Consider the following 22,024-nt stretch of genomic DNA (forward strand, 5'->3'; position numbering starts at 1 on the left):
GTAGAAATATATAATATAAATTTTATAAGTAAATAATGATAAATATCACGGGTGAAATAGTACTCCCAAGTTAACGTACTCAAATAATTTAAAATAGATAAATAAATCATGAATCCTCCACTAAACATACACATCTACAAAGGGCAAAGGCCTGAAGGAAAGAAAACCCTACCTTATGTCATTTCTGTCTATCTAGTTTACAGTTACAATTACATTGGATACCATAAACTCATAAAGAAACTAGAATGTAAATGGTGATGATGCTTATGATTACCTCTCTCGGTTTTCTCATTTTCTTTTCACCCTTTTCTTCATTTTTTCAGGAACCTTCTGTGTTTGTCACCATATCGCAACTGTCTAGCATCTACATCAAAAGATGGTGAACGACGGATTTTGTGGTAGACTTGGCATGCATGCATGTTGCAGGAAAATTCGAATCGCATAATTACAGTCCAAATTTTGGTGGAAAAGAGGTTAAGAAATGAAGGTGGGAGAATTTGAACCTTGAAGTCCAACAATAGCCACACTTCCAAGTAAAACCTAAGATTAATGAATGAAAGGTACAAAGGAAACTCCCCAACAAAATCCACCAAATGAAAACCAATGTATCCCCCGTAGATTAGTAATGCACGTGCCAGAATTTGGTAATGTAGGTTTTAATTAACGAGAGCAAGGCCAACTGTTGAAGTTGGATAGTCAAGACTATTTACTGCTTTTTGCCTTTCATTTCCACATTTTTTCTTGACCAGTTAGATACTGTTCATAAAAAGTCACCAAATGTCAGTTGGCAGGTCAAGAAGTTGAGCCGAAAAGTGACCCTGAATGACTTTTTGTGAACAGTATCTGACTAGTTAAGAAAAATTGTGGAAATAAAAGATAAAAAACAATGAATAGTCTTGACTAGCCAACTTCAACGGATGGACTTGCTCTCATAACATTAGAGTATTCGTTTGTATAATTGGCATGTAAACTAAGATCTTATTCTTTCTCTTGATCATTGCATTTTTTTTTAGTCAAAACTTTACTAAACAAGTCTATAAACCCTAACCTGAAATCACAACAGAATGGTATCAAATCATACATCACTAATTGTAAGATGTAAATTTGTATCGGGTAGTCACATCCGCGAATCTTTAGCTCCATGTGCTGCCAACACAACACTAGAAATTTTATTTCGGGCGCGGACCTAAAGGGGTGGCCAATAGGTATCTTCCACGTCAGGCATCTTACATGACGTTGTGGGGGTAAGGATTTGATGCATGCGGGACCAGCCTGACATTGGGTTCATGATGAGCTCTGATTAGAGCGTGCACGTCACTCGCAACCATGTGACCTTAATTATTGTTGCCTGATTTGTAGCCCCTGCAAGTCAACAATAGCCGTCCACGTGAACCTCAGTGTTTGGCTTTTTGCTATTGTCTCCCAAAGTTTTTTTTTTTTTTTTTTTTTACTTTCTTTTCTTGGCAAGGAAGGGATTTGGATCTTTAGTAAAACTAAGCTTTAAACCCTGATTTTTTTCGATACAAGCTTAAACTCTGATTGCTCATCTAGTTTAACCTATGCATTTGGTTCTAGTGGAATCTGAAGATGTTTATTGTTGTTTTTTCTTGCCACTTAGTGGAGTGGAGATTAAACTAATGAGTACGAATTGGTTTGGCTTTTTTTTTTTAAGTAAAAATGAATTGTATTGATTAAGCAAGATGATTGCAATCATACATTCATAGATATTTGCATCCAATACAACAGTTGGAGCATTGTTTAGTCACGTATTGTCTCGTTTAATCGCGAAATGAAAATTATCTAATAGCAAGAAAATCAAATGTAATGAGATTGAAGAGTTTCGGTTTTATTGTTTTTGAAAATCTTTTCTTTCATAAATTCATGCAACAGATTTTCTCTTCTCTCTTTGAAAAAAAATATTTTATTTTATGAAATATTTAAAAGAACATTTTTCTCATTATCAAACCCTCTCATCCAAAAACAAAACAAACACGCATTACTTACAATAATCTTATTAAGAGCAATTATAAAAGTAATTGGTAGATCACGAAGGATGCAAGTATCTTATACTTTTATAACAATGAAAGTGATGTTAAATAAAACCCACTTAGTGTAAAATAAATGTTTAGACTTTGACCCCAAACAATTACAATGAGGCGTATACGGTCCCTACAAAGATTTGATTGAATTGGAACTATGCTTCATTTTGAAGGAATAGCTTTTGTCCATCTCAAGTTACACTATTCTTTTGGTGATGTAGGTCTATGATGAAATCGTTGATTGATGTATGACTTAAATAGTTAAATCTAAATATTTAGAACCTTTGTCGGTGAATTGTAACCTGTTAGTACGTTATAATTTTAATATTGTAAAAGTTATGAGTTCGATTTTCACTTATATATGTAAGAGTGCAATGGACTAAAGATTTTTATAAAATAAAAATAAAAATAAAATATTTATACCCTTGATCTTTCATAATTTAGAAAAGCTTATTTGAGATTTCATATATAAAATCTGTGGTAGTTGGGATCTTGTTCTGAAATCAAAATTGAACGATAAGGTGATTGCCTCATTAGGATACCCTCAAAACCGGCCCTGGATTTGAGAGATTATTCAGAGCACTGCCCTGCACTTGCGCCAACATAAATAAATGGTTAGATTGCATTAAATACACTTTTTGTTTATTAAAAATAAAGTTGATAATAAATATCAAGGGTTGAGATTATTTTATAAGGGTTGGGTCACTTACACCGTCGGTGCATAGAATAATTTCCAGTATTATCAAATGACTTGTCCACGATCTTATTAGGTCAACTATAATTAAGATTGCATTGTTCAAATTGATCCGCAATTAAAAATGGGTTGACATCTTTATAGCTTAGTTCTTTAATTACAACCCACTATGCATGCTTAATCACAAAATAAAATGGCATAACATATTATGGAGGTCGCTTCTAATTAGTTTGATCTTATAATATGAAGGGTTTTATTATATATAAATGGCTCAATAACTAACTAATAAAGTGTTTGACCTGTGCTATTGGAACGTTTTGATTTGGCTATAATAGGCCGGAGCATATTAAGTTCTTGTATGTGTAACAATGTAGTTCCCTCTTGTTTTTTATGTGGGGATTTGTCAAATTGCTTTATTAATTAATAAACTTGTTTTCATTACTTATCGTTTACATTTTAAAAATACATTGTCCTCATACACCGCCAATATATGCGCATTAGGGTGATAGGGTCTCTATCAACAATTTACCAAGAGCTAGTTCATCACCCTCATCGACATAACATGCTGTCATGCTGTAATAATATTAGCACAATCACATATTGCGTAAGTATATTTGAATCGTGTTACAGTGTCACTGTATTATTTTTTAAATAGATTATTTATGTCAGCACAATCAGTACCTTTAAATAAAATGCAGTACGTATGCATCGTTAAACATCATGTTTCTTAAGGACAATCTTTATTCATGAGCAAGATTATGGTTGGTGCAAAATTCTTAATCAACTTTCCCATTTTTTGGTAGACTTATCTAGAAACTTGGTGGAAAGACCCACAATCCATGTTAGATGGTTTTTCAAACATTGATTATGGGAGAATTGATCAATATATGGACAATTCTAACTTCAATCCAGCCTTGATTGTTGGATTTGCCATAAATGCAGACCATGACTTGCAAACTGTAATTTGTTGAGACAGGTTGTTTGGTCTACATTCTTTCTTACTCAAAGAGTCAAAGGTACAATCTTCAAATTCCCTGAAAGAAAAAAAGGAGTCAGAAGAGCGAACTTGTAGAGGATTGACCTGACCCTCTAAACCATTGGTCTGGTCTCTAACCCATGTAAGGCTCAAAGTCTCAAACAGCTGCAAATTGTTTTGAAAAATGAACTATTTTTTATTTTTCTTTTGATAATATGTAAAGTAAATTGCAAATAAAAGCCTAAAAGTCTAAAACAACTAGATCCTAACCGATCAAACTGAAAAATACCGAGAGAAAAAGGCAACAAATGGTGCCATGAAGAACATGACTGTAAAGAACGGGCAAAAGACGTTAAAGAGCAAGTCGGCTAAATTTTTTGTTTTTCTAAACAAATGGTTGAAGAAAAATATGGGAAAATTCAATGAGTAGTGAGAGCTTAAATATTTCATACTATAAATTCAATACTCTATAAAATGTGACACTATACATGAATAACTATTAACAACTTAAAATCTCTTTTTATATTGATATATGAGGAAAAATTTTAAACTTCATTATCAGAAAGCGATTTTAAAAACATAAAGTTCAGTCACAAGAACATCAACAAATCTAGGTTGGTAGCATGTGTGGTTAGTAGTTGATTCATCTCTTGTTCCCACCTTCCTTGGCTCTCCTCATATGGTACCTTGGCAGCTTCGAGTAGAGTGAGGTAATTGTCTTCATTGGATTTCTCAAATACACTTTCTTTCTTCACACATTTATATAGAGGGTAATCAAGTACTTTGGTGCCTCATTGTTTTATATGATTTGGTGGGATTCAATACCACCATTTGCTCAAGACTACCATTTAGGTCTTTGTAGTTTTCATTTTAACTAGTTTGTATTTATTTTGGTTGTTCATGAAGAGACATGTTTCCTCAATTTTTTTGATGAGTAAAGTTGTTGTTTTTTCCTGCATGATGTTATTTTTTTAATCAATAAATTGTCTTTGTTCTGTCAAGATTTGCCAAATAAAAAAAAATAAAATATTTTAGCAACAACGACCTCAAAACCAATATTTTAACTTTAAATCCATGTGGTAAGTTAAACCATACGGGATATGATCGAATTCCTCATTGGATAACTTCATCTAGGTTGGAAGATGCTTCATAGCAATTCCATCATATGCTATGCCACGTATATATGGATTACACTCTTAAATGTGCAGGGCTAGGCATTCCATGTGGGGGAGGATATAACAAAATATAAACGGTATAAACCATATATACCCCCATATCTCCATGTGGGTACGTAGGACAAAAGAGAAACCTGGCAAGGAGGACAAGTATTTCAAGCGCGCGCACACATCCTTTCTTTCCCATCCTTATCTATGATCCTTCCTCATGTGTATATAATCTAAACCAGATACTTAATACATCATCTGGTTTGTCAAAATTTGCAGGCTACATGACCCATGGATGTGACATCAAAAAATAAACAAAAAATAAATAATAACAATTGGGTAATTTCATGGATAATCCAAAGTACCGTCCTACATATTCGAGATCTTCGAAGGGTTTGGTGATTCGGATACTGTCCTTATCGTCTAGCTAAGGAGATGAATTATTATGGTTGTCATTGATGCAGTAATGCAGAAGAAGACCAAATAATGCAGGTGTTGGGGTGCAGGGTTACAAAAAAGCTTACTAGAATGACTGAATTTCTGGAACAAAGTAGTCCTGCATTGTGCATTGCATGCACTTTGGAATAATATATTTGGGGACTTCAACCAGTTTGACTGGGGGGAGTCGGGGAGGACAAGTTTGTCAGCGAATTGAAGCAGGAGTTGATCCAACTTAATGTGAACATATATCTCCGATGGACAATGGGGAAAGCTATATATTCTTCAGTTCAAAAATGATGGTAACCCAGTTAGCCAAAAAGATAATGGTAAACCCCAAACATATTACTGTTTCCTCTATAAAGTTCATATGGTAATGATCACCTCCACCAGTTGGTACGAATCTGCAAATTTTACTGTATTTTTCTTACACCTTTATAAAAACAAATATATAAAAGTTAGCTAAATATTAATTGATCGGATTAATTTTTATTTATGAAACTGTTATTTGGAATGATCTTTGAAATACTCTATTGCTTTGCTTTTAAGGCCTACACAAATTGTGGCATATATATGTTCATACTCGTGCCATGCATTCATGTGTTGTGTCTTTGTCGAACTCATATCGCGAGAAAGATCATTGATTGTGAGAACAATAGTCAACCCAAATGGCCTACAAAATGAAAGTAATCAAACATGCCATGTATAAAAATGATCTATGAAGATGACTTAATATCTTACTAAAGTTATATGAAGATGACTTAACATGTTGTATGCACTATGCATGAATGATGTGCGAGAATGAACTATGAAGATGACTTAACATGTTTTATGCACTATGCAGTACATTTTTTCTTTTTTAATTTGTCTCAATTTTGGTAGCTGGTTTTTTCAATTTTTTTTATCATTAGTATTGTTGTAATAGTAATTGTTTTACGTTTAGTAAGTAAGAAGCATTTGTACCTCATACAACAATGTACAACATTTGCGTCCGTTTATAATGTATAGTGATCTCATAACAAGGAAAGATTGAAAAATCTATGATGATCGAGAGACAGTATTTAATCTCTACCTAGAAAATAGGATATTTTTATTAGAGCAACTCCAACAGCTTTCTTATATCTTAATTTTTCTCCATTTTAGGGAAAAATTTGGTTGTTTTGCTCTAACAGATTCTCTATAATTATCCCTAAAATAGAGATAGTGATGAGAGAGAAAACAAAACTTTCTATATTTACAGCAATCTGTAAAATTTTAATGAAGGATTTAGGGAATAATTATGGAATCTCTAAAATAGAGAATATGTTTGAGTTAAAGCATAAATCTTTTTGGAGCTTTTAATTTTTGCTTCCTTATAAAGAAATTATAGGGAAGCCGTTGGAGATGCTCTTAGAATATAAATAAAGAGGAGTGCAATCTACATTCTCTATTTTACAATTCACACTCATTCTTTTATTTTTTCGTAACTTAAATTTTTGTGTTTAGTAACTTAGTTTTGTTTTTTCATTAGAATTTGAATCAAAAATGAAAATAATGAGTGTAGATTGTAAAACGAAGAGTGTGAATTTCACTCCTCTAAATAAAAGGGAAGCAGGAAGAGATGGAATCAAAGATACATTAATGAATGGAGTGATTCATATGGAGCTACCCCAATAAATATTTGAGGACGATCTCAATGTGGAACATTGGAACAAGCCCTCAAATGGTACTTTGGCTAGAAGTAGCAAGTGAAGAACCATTTTGAAGCAAAGCCACATGCATAATTGCATTCTATCTATAGGGGGGTTTGGTGCAGTTGATTGAAGGAAGCAAAATCTAGCTTCATAGATTCATGAATTCATAATAATAGGCATCAGGCATGGGTACAGAATGATTGAAGGAGTCCTTACAGTCGTCCTTTTTCCCTAGAAGGATGGATCGGGGGCCGGATTAGAACTTGAGGGAGGTTATGTGGTGGTGGTGGTCGTGGTTACGACTTTATAATTGAAGGATAAGGGATACCTTAAAAGGAATGGAATTAGGTATTTGAGAGCAAATTGCAATCTCTCAATTTATCATTTCTAAAAAGATATTTTTTGTGATGGAATACACAAAAAATTCAATTTACAGTTTATTTAAAATAAAAATAGTTCGGATCATTCCATGAATGATTTAACAAGAACAGCTTATCAGTTGGCCGTGCGCGTAGCTCATGACCGATTATTTTCGAGTCAGATTGTCTAAAATTTGTCAAGGACACCAAGGCTGAGGTGGATAATACTTCAATTTTTGAAAAAATTGTCTATGATATCGTTTATCTTCAATCATGATCTCTTCCAAGTTCATTTTTTGCTCATGTCTTTAGAGAGGCTAACTCGGCAACTCACATGCTTGCCAAGTTAGCATTCAATTCCGAAAAACCAAAATGGTTCAAATCATTCTATTTGACAAAGTTAGCATTACTTATGGTTTCTCAACCAACTTTCAAATTTTAGAAATAACCCTAAAATCCGAACGATATCTTTTATACATTTATGAGGCTAGCTTTCCTTTAATCTTGGGAAGCATGGCCTTGTCTATGTTCCCCTTTCAAGTAAATTCGATTGAAAAGCAATGTAGACCAAACATGATATCTATGATCATTTTAATTTTGATGCTCAAGTTCGCATGCATGGGATCATCAATATCATTGATATGGTTGGAAGTAGGGACCAAAATAATTCCCAGACGTACAAACCTACTATGCGTCAATGTAATTCTAATGCATGCCTACCCTAATTGTTTGGACCTTTACGCAATCTACCTCCATGAATAAAGCCACAAGTTTCTCAACCAAGCAAATGGTGAATCATATCTATGAGACCAAGCAACGACCTTTTTATAATCTTTAGTTTCTTCTAAAACACCAACATTTGCAGGTGCAGCACCATCACTATGTCTGTCCAAAACCCCCAATTCATGGCCCCAATTTTTTCTTTCTTTTTCTTTACAAATTGCCAAAGTAGTCGGGTTCTTGCTCAAAGCTTGTTAAACAGACCAACTACCACACCAACCAACTTAACTGCCTCTTGTATTATATACTACACCCAGAAAGGGGTCGAAATATTAAATTAAAGGATTCTGGCCAGCCTTCTAATTGATTAATGGTCTTTAATTTTGCTCGTTGATGATTTGATTAGAATTATAGATTTATAGGGGAGTCACCTACCGCATCCATGAAATTTGCAGAAGACAAATCGATCCATGGACAAAGCCACACCAAAGATTGGAGCTAAACTGTCAGCCTTTATTCATTTGGAAAATTCTGAAAGTATTAACGAACAAAATTGATTCTTCTCCTACTTTACCAAAGTGGCCGGGTTTCAATAAACACATATGTTTTTTTTTTTTTTGTCAAGTAATAAACACATATGTTAGTTGATGTCTTTAACAAAAGTAAATGAAATTAATGATGAGCTTCAGGGAAGTACTGCTAGGATTAGGAAGGTAGCTGGTTGATAGACTCGATAGAAATGGAAAGCATGCCTTTCATTAGAGATTTCAAAGTGAACTCGTGTTGACTTATAATTCGGTGGTACATTGACTGCATGAGCAACAAAAAAAAAAACTCCAACTAGGACCCGTCTACTGTTCTGCAAAAATGACTGGTAAGTTTTCTTTGAAAATTATAATTAGGTAATGGGCTTTGGAAGGTGATTAACGGTAAGTGAATACACATTTCCCATTGAATGATTCGTCGTCAAAGCCATTGATAAAAATAAAAATGGACACACCTTTGGCGATGGGGTAATTCACTAGCCAAAACCTTCTATAGAAAAATAAAATAAAATTGGACATATTTTGCCAACGAATATGTTATTAAAAGCCTCCAATAAAAATACTAAACTTTTTATTTCAAAAGAGAGCTCCCGAAAACTCGGAGCTCTGCATACCGAAACCTAGGGTTTCGTGCAGCAGTGCGGCGGTGGCGGTTTCGTTCACTGCTTGCTAGAGGACGTCTTCCGGCGTCGATCTCGTCTGGTGTGCGTCCGGCATGTACAGCGGTAGGGGTTCTTCCGGTGTCGGTTTTGAAGGCAAGGTGAATAGGGTCTGGCTTTGCGGCGCTGGTTGTGGATTTGGGCTTCGAGTTGCAAGGTAGTGAAGATCTCCGATCCTCTGCTGATTGAGCAGTGGGTTTCAACGCCGGCTGTTTTGGGTACCCAAAGGAGACGATTGGATCGTGAGTGCATCAGGCGGTTGTAGCGTCGCTAGAGGCCAGCTTTGGGCGGACGGGATAGTTGCCGTGGATCCGGATCTGGGGAGGCCACCAGACTGAACCAGGGGTGGCAACAGCTCTAGCGGTCTTGCTAGGGTTTTGGCGCGAACTGGTCTGGGTGTAGGGATGAGGGTAGTGGGAGTGGGTTGGGCCTATTGGATCAAGCCCACTTTCCCTCCTCTCCCTGGCTTGGGCTGATTTTGTTGTTGGGCCTTAGCGAGCCTGTTTGAGGTTGGACTCAACACAATCCTATTTTGAAGCTATTCACTACAGGGTCTGGTGGAAGGGTACACCAAGAGGTCTTAGGCCCCAAGCCAGTCAAGGCAGATGCGGAGAATTAGGGTTGTGTATGAATAAATTTAGTCGTTAGTTGTTTTTTACATTTTCCTTTTGGATTTTAGTGTTTCGCATTTTCCTTTTTTAGGATTTTAGTTTTTGCATCTTCCTTTGGAAAGCGTGCCTGACTACGGTCAGTGGAGCAGTGAATGTAATGGGTGATCTACGGATCTCCTCGAATGACCTTGCACGGTCGTATGATCTTTTCGATCACAGAAATATATCTTCCTTTCCCCTAAAAAAAACGCCTCCCATAAAAATAAAAATAAATAAATAAAATGTAAGAATTCTTGCCATCTAAGATGCAACACTCTACAACTTCGCTTAGCAACATTGACATCAGTATTGCTCTATCATAATTCCGTATTCACGATTCAGGCTGCTCCCATATTAGGTTAATGACAAGAATTAGATGTTTTTTTTTTTTGTTCTTTTAGAACCACAATTGAGAATATAAAAGTGAGGAATGGAAAACATGCCTTTCATTAGAAATTTCAAAGTGAACTCGTGTTAACTTATAATTTGGTGGTAAATTGGCTGCATAATACTAGGACCCGTCTACTGTTCTGCAAAAATGACTATGCTAAGTTTTCTTTAAAAATTATAATTAGGTTATGGGATTTGGACATGGCCCTAGAATTATGTAACTAACTACGACATTGGGCCATCCGGAAGCAAAAGATCCACATGCTACAACAACCAACACCGTCCACAATAATTCCATTGCTAAATGGGCTGCATATTTCAGTAGGAGGACCTGGCCCTCTGGGTAATTGAGAATTTGAGACTTTAAAGAGGAGGGAGTAAAAGAATGGAAAGAATATATTACCAATGAAAACCATTGCTTGGTGAATACACAAGATTATTCTCTACAGGTATAAGATTGAACCACATTTTCTATCATTTCTTGCATCTGTATGTATATGTATGTCAACTGCAAAGCTCCGTACATAGCTGCTGAATCTGGGAAGGGCTGTTATCTGCCAACGAATATGTGCCCATTCTCCCGTTGCTTGAGCAAGTCAAGTTCAGTTGATTTCCAAGCTGGTTTGTCTGCAAGATTGGTGAATACATGCATATATTGAACCATGTATCAGTACAAAATCAATTTACGTAACCTAGAGTACATAAATACTCAGAAACTAAATTCGGGAAACAAACTTAAGGCTAGAAGCTTCAAAACCATATGGATGATGGAGCATAACAACAGGTGAGTTCAGGAGCTCAGAATGGCTAGATGGACCTTTAATATCTCATGACTATAGTACAACAGACACAAGCAGTGAGAACTTTTTGAATCCATTTCTTAAATTTCGAAAACATTAGCTTAAAGTTTTGATAGAACTAAAGCAGACTTCATCTGGTGTGATAATTGTCTCTTCAATTTATCGTTCTGTTGGCACTTCACTTTAATAAGCGAGTATTTCTATTTGTCAAATATTATGGTGAAAGTTATATATTGGAAGAAAAGTGCAGCAGCAATTACCAAACACTCAATTTGGCGTGGCTGGCACTTCCATTTGGAGGTTGGGACACAGCTCAAATAATGACACCAGGAACAGTAGTCATTCAGATTGACTCCTCTTAGGAGATAAATCAGGGCAAGAGTATACCTGTCAAAATCAGAAGACTACTGTCAGAAAATTCTCACATCTACTGATGTTAGGCACCTAAGATGAGAATGAATTTCCATTTCCAATAAAGAAAGATACTAAAAAACCTACTATTAGTTGGTACTATCATCATAGTGACCAATTAGTATTAGACATAAAGAATCAGGCAGGTATCAAGGTTATCCATTAGTGACAGTCAAGACAAACATTATTATATCCGTAATCTGCATATAAAACCAAGTTCTCTGATTTGATTATAATTATGCACTCATTACATATGCTGTAAAATTGTCATGAAAGCAGTTATGGTATAGGAAGTCAAACAATTAATAACCAGGGATTCAGATGCTTACCCAGCAATCAGTAGTATCAGAGAGATAACCCACAATACATACTGATAGGTCTTGTGTTTAGATCTAACTGGAGTTGTAATACTTCCAGGCCGAGCATTCATTTGATTAACCCATTTATACTGGGGGCGGATCAGAAACACAAATCCAAGGAGAAATCCAGAAACAAATCCTCCAATATGAGCAAAGTTGTCCACATGTGGAAGAATTCCCACTGCTAAATTTATTACAATGATGAAAATGAGAGTAAGCAATGCCGCTAACTGCACATAAAAATCTGACATAGTAAGATAAGGGTAGTGCATATAGAAGAGGTCCAACATTTAACTTATCAGTAATTTTATTTACCTTGTTTGCATATATTGTCCAGTTTGATATAAGCTCTGAAAGCATGCTTCCTAGTAAACCAAAAAGTGCACCAGAAGCGCCAACAGAAATACCATTTTTGATAAAAAGTGCTGAGAGCAAACTCCCGCCAAAACCAGAGATGACATAAACCAACCCAATTCGGACTGTAGAAGAATAAATCAGAAACAATTAGGTTTTCAAACCAAGTGATGAGTGATGACATAAACAGTTCTACATGTTATGGATAAGTGTCATTTTCTATTACTTAACATGTTTGCTTCATATAAACTGCATCATGGAACATTTCAAAGTATTGAGGCAATTTGTCTACAGCTTTCCTGTGTTCCCTTACAAGTAAGGGAAAAAGATAAATAACAAGCCAGTGTTTGTTTCAGGCACTTTCGTTCAGTAGAATACTGTGTCTAAACTAAACTTTCAATAGCGTGAAAAGCCACAACCATAACAAGGTTTCTCCTGAACCACATCTTAGGTGTATCACTTCATTTCTTTCACACACCCCGCTGAATAAAGCTTCCTTTTATTTTATGGAAACCTATCAACATAGTTATTCAGGTTATTATGCAACCCGTGCCATATGACCACTGCTCTAGGATTGCAATTCAAAAACTTCATGCCCTACAAATCTAGAGCTGCAGATTATTCTCAAGCCAAGACATCAAAAATTGTTTGTAGTTTTGCTTGATAATTTCTGTCTTCTGCTTTGTGTTTCACTACAAATTTGTAATTTGACTACAAATGCATTACACCACATGTCAAGATGGAAAAACAGATGCATACCAAACCCAAATTCTTGCTCAAGCCGAATTCCAATAAATACAAGACTCAGCATATTGGCCAGTACATGGAAAACTCCAGCATGTAGCCACATACAGGAGAGCAACCGCCATGCCTGGTGGCGTCCATGGATCATTTTCTGCACTTCTAGAGCACCCATCTTGTCTAATCTGAAGAATGAAAGCACATACGAAGAAGTCAGATATATATCCCTCTCTTCTCATTACAACTAAGATCTGCTAAGTTTAGCCATTTTAGACTTGCAATGAGGCACATTACAATGAGGACATTAGACAGCTTCTGGTTGATCACTCATAAACTCTCGACAAGTGCCAGCCCCTTCTTAGTTTCAACTTCTTACAAAAGAAATTAAGAAATAAGTAGGAGCTGCTGACCTATATGTGCCATTTCTATAGCTCTTATTGTCAAACAGAAGACAAATTCCCATTGAAGTGCTAATTTTAGCTTGGGATGAGGCATATTACAACGAGGACATTAAACAGCTTATCACATTTCACTCACAAATCCTTGATGAAGGCATGCCCCTTCTTAGTTCTTACCAGAGACATTAAGATTCAACAGTTTCATTTTATCCATAATTATCCTGTTTATGGCCTCACAGAGCAAGGAAAGGTCAACTAAAAAGAAAAAAATTGAAACCACTTTGTCAAATTATAAATTAATGCTGGAAATTTGACTCTTAACATATCACAAGGACCATTTTGATTGACTCAGCAAACAAATCAAGGCAGGTAGACCATGAATCCTAATAACAAAATCTCCAAAATTTTCACACAGTTAATGACTGTTGCTATAAATTGATTCCACTCATATTTCCCATGAAACCCACCCAACCCTCCTCATCACAAAAGCTCTATGCACTAGTCTCATCAACAACTAAAACAACCCAATTACGAATTCTAATAACTCTTCCAGAAGCAACACACAAACCCAATTAAATCCCAGAACACACATTTCCATTTCAAACTGCGAATAACAAATCATTCTAAAAAAAAAAAACTGCAAATATCAATATAATAAGACAGAGAAACTTGAAAAAGAAAAAAGAGTGAAACTTTACGTGGATGAAGATGGCCCCAGAAGTGGGTTTTCTTTGAAGGGCTGAAACGAAAAGCGACCCAGAAACCGAGCAATGCATCTATCAGAGTTCTTGGGGCAGTTATTCACGAACATGGTGATCACAAACACCACAATGTTGATCACAACAAACCACGGCACCAGCCACGATTTCCACCTCTTGAACGGCCTGTAGTCGCTGAAGGTCCTCGACAGCGCCGGCGACTGTGCCGGAGGTGGGCCCTCCGGGTGGACCACGTTGTCACCCCGCTGCGGAGTGACCACCTTTATCTCTATCTCCGGCGAAGATTGCCGTCTCGCCATTGCAATCCGTCTTGTCTTGTTTTTTTTTTTTCACGTTCTGGTATGAAATCAGTGATCTTGATTCAGACCCGGAAAACCCATTTGGGCTGTGAAACCATATCAGGGGATCAATGTGGGATTCAGAGAGAAATGGGATTTGGATTTCTTGGCGTTTTGGGGGGTGTGTGAGTATAAAGTTTCTTGATTTCTTGAATGAATGTGAATAAAAATGATGGCTTTATGGGTGGTGGGAGGAGTTGGTCTAGTCTCACAAGTCACAACTGCCTTTCCCCCTTTTTTTTCACAACAAACGATTAGCTTTGGATTTAAGATTTTCCTGGATTTGGATGTTTACGAGTGGAAATTGGTTTGGTGAAAAAAATTGCAGAGTGGTGGGATTTGCGATAACACAGAGACGTGTGTGTGTATAGAGAGAGTTTGTTATGGTGGCGTTTTGATTTGCAGTAACTGGAAGGAAGGTTCTTCCTATACACCGCCAGCATTGTAGTTATGCCAATTGTCATTTCATAAGCTACCAAATTTACTGTTTCCATTTTGGTGTTTATGTACGGAAATATTTGTCACGGAATTGGCGGTCAATTATTACACAGTATATTTGTTTTTGATATTACATAATAAGTTCCCTTTATGTATTACAAGACGATTCTCGAGTTTTGTTCATGTTTAAGCGAAAGCTACGTAGCCGAGCAATTTCACTTTTGACACTACTTATAGATGTGAGAGGTTACTATTTAGACTTCATGATTCCTTGGATCATTTTTCGCCGACTATTGCTCGTAAGTTTCGGTCATGTGGCTATCAAATGTGTTTACGGTTTTCACAGCACACGGTAATTGGTTATTGGATGCTATAGACTATAGTGAGGTGGTTGCTTACAACACTATTGAATACCAAAATAGTGTGGTATTTGATGTATATTTGTTGAATACAATTCAACTAATCATCAAATTGTGAAAATGTAGACTTATTGATAAAAACCCATAACTGAATTTTGCGAGAAAAGAACTTTATACTTTGAATTCTGAATTTTTTTCTCTTTCATTTCTTTGTAAAGCCTCTTGGTATAACTTCTAGTTTTTACACCCTAAGATGAATTATGTTGGATTAATTATTGTGTCAGTTATCTATTTTATGACAATGTTGGTACATGGTGGTTGCAAAGTTGTGAGTATCTCCAACAATAAAAGTTATCTTTCTTAGTCAAATTGTCTAAAAGTTAAATAGAGTTTGCCAATTTTGATTTTTGCTATAACAATGTTAGCTATTTGTAAGTTAAATTAAAAAAAAAATGTTGACACTGGAAAAAAGAATTATGGGAGTCTTAGGGCCTGTTTAGTAACGTTTTTAAAAATTATTTTTTTTAAAAAAAATTATAAAACAAAAATGAGAAAACGAGATTGTATTTTTAAATTTGAAAATGTGTTTGATAGTTTAGTGCGAAAAAAATATTCTTCCCATTTTCTAACGGGGAGAAAGAATAAGTGAAAATGTCAAATTGTTGTTTTCAATTTTTTCGAGTAAAAGTTGAAAATAAATTGTAATTTTTACTTTCCATATTTTGAGAAATCGATTACTGTATGCATTTTCACCATATGTATTTTTATTTTCTAATATGAAAATACAAGCTAAATATATAGCTAGAAAATTAAGCAAAATTTAATTTAACTTTTATTAATTCTATGACTAGTTCTATGCCTAAAATTTTTATAATTATTATATTGAAAAAAAAAAATTTATTTGGAAAAAAAAAAAGTGGGAAGTTATCTAAATTGTGAGTGGTTATTGCAGACATAGGTAGTTAACTATCTGAAAATTATTTATTTTATTTTTTACAGAATTTTTTATTTTGTTATTTACCATATTACCACTCAATTATTAAAAATTATTTAAAATTAATATAAGGTTTAAGAATTTTATTGTCTTTTCACACCTACTTTGGCTAACAAAACCTCTTTAACTCTTTTCTTAATAATATTATAGATAAAAAAAAATTCATTAATTCTATTGGAGTGGTAAATTATGTTAAAAACTTAAAATTAATTAAGTTTTTAACTTTATGTTAAGATAACTAATTTTTTAGAGATGTTCACTTCAAATAATTTTCAAATTATTAAGGAGACGTGGAACGTGACATGATGGAAGATAGGAACTTTAGTACATCGATCTTTCTTTATTTGATGGCAAAGAACGTGATGATATGAAGTAGTTTATATGTGGTTGAATACCGTCGGCCTTGATGCCAATGGCCAACCATATATTTTGCCAAAGTAATCGATCACTTCATTGAAATGACGTGACGCTCTCTCCTTCAAGATGATTCATAACTTCACGAATGAGGAATCCCAGAAGGCACCTATTAAACATTTTTCTTTGTTTCATTATTGAATGAACAGCAACTGATTGAATTATTTTCAAAATAAAGTCGCAATTTCATGAGAACTGTAATTACTCAAATAATCTCTATTTCTAATAATGTACAGTACGTAATCAGATAATGTTTAATTCAAATATCATTACTTATTAAAATACGAGTTTACTATGATATAGCTTCTGACTTCTTGATTAATTGGATTAACATTTATATATATATATATATATATATATATAACCAAACATATGGAATTCATCAAAGTGATGATTATAATAAAGTTGCATGGATCCTAATTGTCCAAAACCTTAGCATCACGCAATTACTTGGCAAAATTCCATGAGCTAGCTCGCTGGCCAATTAATATAACTTTGCAAGTATTCGACACTTGTCAAAAGTTGTCAAATGGGTCTCTATCCTGTATACCTAATCATAGTTTAGGAACAAATAAAGCAATAGACAAAGCAATTGGAGAGTCCGCCATCAGTTCATTCATCCTCTCCAATTCCAATTTTTTCCCTGCAGATGAAGAAATAGTCCTTCGCAGATATATATATATATATATATATATATATATATATATATGTAGTCCTTTAAATCCCTGCAGGCTTAAGATAGAAAATTAACATAAAGGACTTTTATATTTAATTTAGGTTAAACCCAGATTCCTTAACTCTATATATATGGTACGTACGGAGAAGTGTATAGCACTAGGATTTATATTGACGTTGGCCGTCTCAATTTCTCTATACAGCCTAAGCTTCAGTTTCTAATAGTTTAAGCATGTTATTCGCAGACAACGACTTACTCGATCTGCCGATTCTCATGCATGCAGTTTAAATCCCTATTTTTGGGGTGAAATTGTCAAATCATTCCTTGACTAAAGCAACGACTTGCGTTTTGTTTATGTACATCATGATCTCTAGGAACGTACTAAGAACTAAATACTAAACTAAAATTAATCGGAGATGGTTTAGAAGAAAAAAAAAGAAACCAAAGATATAGATTTTTATCAAAGACTTGTATCATTTGATCATGTAATTAAAATGTGAAAATTATTTTATGTACCGACGGTGCAAACGACCCAACACTTATAAGATGATCTCAATCTTTGATATTTATAATTAATATTTTTATTAATAACCTAATAGTATATTTAATATAATCTAACTATCCATTTATGTCAATGTAAGTGCACATTGGTGCACTGAATCCTCCCCAATTACATGTGGATTCCTAGGAGTATGTAAGGTTGAAATGCTCATCGGTCCTTTAGAATAAAAAAATAAAAATCATCGATCCGTGAAATTCATAAAAGAATCAACGAAAAAGTTAAATTTTAACCATTCTTCTCTCCTTTTCATTTCTAATGGTTTTCCTTCTTTCTTTCCTTATAATCTGCATAGAAATAGGCAAAACTAAGCAAATAGTGACGGAAAAATTTCAACAAACAGGGAGGGAGGGAGGGGGAGAGAGAGAGAGAGAGAGAGAGAGAGAGAGAGAGAGATCTCAGCAAGAAAATTCAAAAGTTCATGTACTGCCAAATACATCAACAAACATACCTTTGATCATGTTTGAACCGAACTCCCAATCTTGAATATATTACTATATTATCTAAAAATTCAATTGACCGTTAAAAACAAACTAGGTATCCAACTAAGGCCGGCCCAGTTTGAGATATTAGCTTAGCTTAAATCATAAGGGCATCTCCAACAGACTAGCTATTTCAACAAAAAGTTAAAAATTTGGCTAATTTGAGATAGTTTAGCACTCCAGCAGAATAGCTATATGAAAGTGAAATTTGGCTTTTGCTAAAATCTCTAGCTAAATTTAGCTAGGGATGAAAGAGAAAATAACAAAAAGCTAAACACTCCACGTTCAATTTTTTTAGTTTAGCTAACACTGTTGGAGGAAAAGCTAGAAATTTACTACCTAAATTTAACTTTTAGATGATTTAGCTAAAAAATAACTTTTACTGTTGGAGATGCTCTAAGTAGTTGTAGTTTTTAGCTTATGACAATTTTTTTTACTAACTTTTACAAGCAGCAATTTAATAGTATAACTTTTAAAATAAGTTGCTTTATTAATTTCACCACCCAACATCTTCTGCTACATATAAGTTATGTTAATTAAGCCATATTCCATGACTTTTTTTATTTTTTTATTTTTTGTTTTAGCATAGGACCAGGCAATAAGCAAAGAGCCAAAGAGTGAGAGACCGACTCTAAAGGGGTTTGGGATTTGTTCAAAAACTGGGATTATCGTGCTCTGCACTTCTTTCTTCAATTCTCCGATTTCTTTTTCCGTTTTCATCGGTAGGAAAAAAATCTTTTTTGTATCAACTGCAAATCTGCAAGCGTAACCCACATTTTTCATTCTTTTTTTCTATCCTCCGGCCTCCGCCACCCTTTTTGTATACGAACTGCATTCTAAGCATGGGAGAAGCCATGTACTGCATACTCCAGTTTTGTAAGGTAGAGATATACAACTAAAAAGTCGCAATATTTAGTTTATGAATTGTAAACATAGATTAATTCAGCATTATTTCAAAAAAATAAAAACAAAAAAAATATAAAAATAAATTCGGCATGTATTATTTAGTCTTGTGGCATAGTCTTCCCTTTATAAGTGGAAGGTTGTGAGTTCGGCTCACGAAAAATTAATTTTGCATTTGAGTTGTCTATCTAATAAAAATAAAAAAAACATTAATTTGAGACTTACAAATAAAAACTACTGAAACTGATTAGTTTCCCAAATTCTGATACACTCTTGACTTCTGAATCTAATTTGCTTCATCATTCATCTCTCATTCTTTCCCTTTCTCTCTCCCAATCCAGTTTCCCAGAAATTAATCCATGCACAGACCTTTTCAAATCCCATGCATTTCCTTGCCTCTAACATTTCTACAATCCAATACATCCATTATTCTACCACAAACAAACATTAACAAATCTTAATTTCTTGTGCTCCAAACAACGATTCGGATTCGTATTGGTCCTTTTCTTTTCCATTTTCCTTGCATGGATTCCAATTGCTTCATCTCTCTGTCACATAATGTTGTATTGAGGGTGATCCTTATTGATCCAAGATAGACACAACGGAACAACGACGAATCGAAGAAGATTCAGATTACGGGCCTTTCGTGACAAGATGGGAAGGCCTTTAGTGACAACCGGAATATGCCGCCAATCATGGTTCGTCGTTTTAGCCGGTTCTCTTTTATGGTTTTTATTGATTGGTGCATACTATTCCCAGTTTATGGTCAGCAAGGGTGTCATGATCACCTTTTTCAATCACAACATCTTCGACAACAATGTCGCTACTGTTGCTTCAAATTCTGTTGATCCTTTGCTAGATAAAAAACCCAATGTTGAAAGGAAAGTTGTTTTCAAGGACGAAAGTGGGGCTGTGAGAACTAAAGATGTTAATGATTCTGAAGAGCATGGAAATTTGACGAAAGAAACAGATCGAGAAGCACATGATAATTCTAGAGGGAATAAAGAAACTCAATTTGATGTGAAAGGGGTTACCAAAATACCCATCAAGGAGGAAGAGATTCATGCTGATATCAAATCAGATTTCAAATCTGAATCTGAATCTGATCTGTGCCTAGGTAAGTACATCTATGTCCATGAAATCCCTAGCAAGTTTAATCAGGATTTGATCCAGCATTGTGGTTCACTTAGCAATTGGACTAATATGTGTGAGTTGTCATCAAACTTGGGTCTTGGCCCTCATTTTCCAAATAATGAGAGAGTCTACTCCAAAACTGGTTGGTTTGCTACAAATCAGTTCTTGTTAGAGGTCATATTCCACAATAGATTGAAGCAGTACAACTGTTTGACAAATGACTCCTCTCAAGCTTCAGCAATATTTGTACCTTACTATGCTGGCCTAGACGTGTCGCGGTACCTTTGGGGTTCCAGCTTTAGAATGAGAGATTCTGGCTCACTTGAACTTGTGAAGTGGCTGAGAGAAAAACCAGAATGGAAGAGAATGTGGGGTAGAGATCATTTTATGGTGGCAGGAAGAATCACTTGGGATTTTCGGAGATTTACCGATGAGGATTCAAATTGGGGGAACAAGCTTATGCTTTTGCCTGAGTCGAAGAATATGACCATTTTGACAATTGAATCGAGCCCTTGGAATAGTAATGACTTTGCAATACCATATCCAACATACTTCCACCCTTCAATGGACACTGAAGTGTTTCACTGGCAGAACCGAATGAGAAGACAGCGAAGGAGGATCTTGTTCTCATTTGCAGGCGGCCCGAGGCCTAATCTTCAGGACTCAATCCGAAACGACATCATCGACCAGTGTAAAGCTGCAAGAAGAAAATGCAAGTTGCTAGAATGCTCTACAGGGCCAGACAAGTGTCACAAGCCGGTTTTCGTGATGAAAATGTTTCAAGGTTCTGTGTTCTGCTTGCAGCCTCCTGGTGATTCTTTGACCAGAAGATCAATCTTTGATTCTATTCTAGCTGGGTGCATACCGGTTTTCTTTCATCCTGGTTCGGCCTATGTCCAATATGTGTGGCACTTACCAAAGGAGCACACCAAATACTCTGTGCTTATCTCACAGTTTGACGTAAAAAACAAGACGGTCAGCATTGAGAGGGTCTTGAGTGGAATTTCAAGCCAGGAAATCATGAAAATGAGGGAAGAGGTTATAAGATTGATACCGAGAGTTGTGTATGCTGACCCAAGTAACAAATTGAAGACTCACGATGATGCATTTGATATTTCTGTTAAGGGGGTTCTTGAAAGAGTTGACACAATTGGAAAGGACATGAGGGAAGGGAAGAATACTAGTTTTGATTTTGCAGAAAAGGTGAGTTGGAAGTACAATTTGTTTGGGATAGTGGGAGAACATGAATGGGATCCTTTCTTTGAAGGCCAGGATTTAAAAGGCTAGACAATAGAGATATGAAAAGTTTTAAAGCATTTTTTGTAGTTGTAGAGAAGTGAGCTTTACCTAGCTAGTTTTTTTTTTTTTTGGTCTGAGCTTTACCTAGCTAGTTGATTCTTATGCAAACATACACATTTTCCTTTTTTCTTCTTCTTTTCCTTCTTTTATAGAGACATGTTTTTTTCCTTCTCTCTTGTACAAAATATTGATGCTTTGGACATTGGAACATACAACAGATAAACTAGATTTAGGTTCTTATTCTTTTTTTGTTCTTTTGATCACAAAGACGGATCTCATTCATACTCTTTAAACTTCAAAGACGAATTACTTACTACTTATTGGTCTCATTATTAAAAAC

General features: G+C 35.1%; 2 protein-coding genes across 3 annotated transcripts; one reads left to right on the top strand and one right to left on the bottom strand.

Moving 5' to 3' along the window:
- Positions 1-10,684: 10,684 nt before the first annotated feature.
- LOC112202077 (RHOMBOID-like protein 1) lies at positions 10,685-14,842 on the bottom strand. Of its 2 annotated transcripts, XM_024342986.2 has the most exons (6): positions 14,068-14,840; positions 12,990-13,156; positions 12,192-12,355; positions 11,847-12,106; positions 11,367-11,493; positions 10,685-10,933 (listed from the first exon to the last, which is right to left on the bottom strand). In XM_024342986.2, the coding sequence occupies exons 1-6, from the start codon at positions 14,385-14,387 to the stop codon at positions 10,811-10,813; spliced, it is 1,161 nt and encodes a 386-aa protein (XP_024198754.1). In that variant the 5' UTR covers positions 14,388-14,840; the 3' UTR covers positions 10,685-10,810. The 2 variants fall into 2 exon arrangements, with proteins under 2 accessions (XP_024198754.1, XP_024198755.1); XM_024342987.2 differs by lacking the exons at positions 10,685-10,933; positions 11,367-11,493 and having other exon boundaries at positions 11,850-12,060; positions 14,068-14,842.
- A 4,653-nt stretch (positions 14,843-19,495) lies between these two features.
- On the top strand, positions 19,496-21,826 carry LOC112163975 (probable xyloglucan galactosyltransferase GT11). Its single transcript, XM_024300229.2, has one exon. It carries the CDS (start codon positions 19,906-19,908, stop codon positions 21,670-21,672), a length of 1,767 nt encoding a protein of 588 aa, XP_024155997.1. The 5' UTR covers positions 19,496-19,905; the 3' UTR covers positions 21,673-21,826.
- Positions 21,827-22,024: the final 198 nt, after the last annotated feature.

This window comes from Rosa chinensis, chromosome 5 (genome assembly GCF_002994745.2).
Source record: "Rosa chinensis cultivar Old Blush chromosome 5, RchiOBHm-V2, whole genome shotgun sequence".
Lineage (NCBI taxonomy): Eukaryota > Viridiplantae > Streptophyta > Magnoliopsida > Rosales > Rosaceae > Rosa > Rosa chinensis.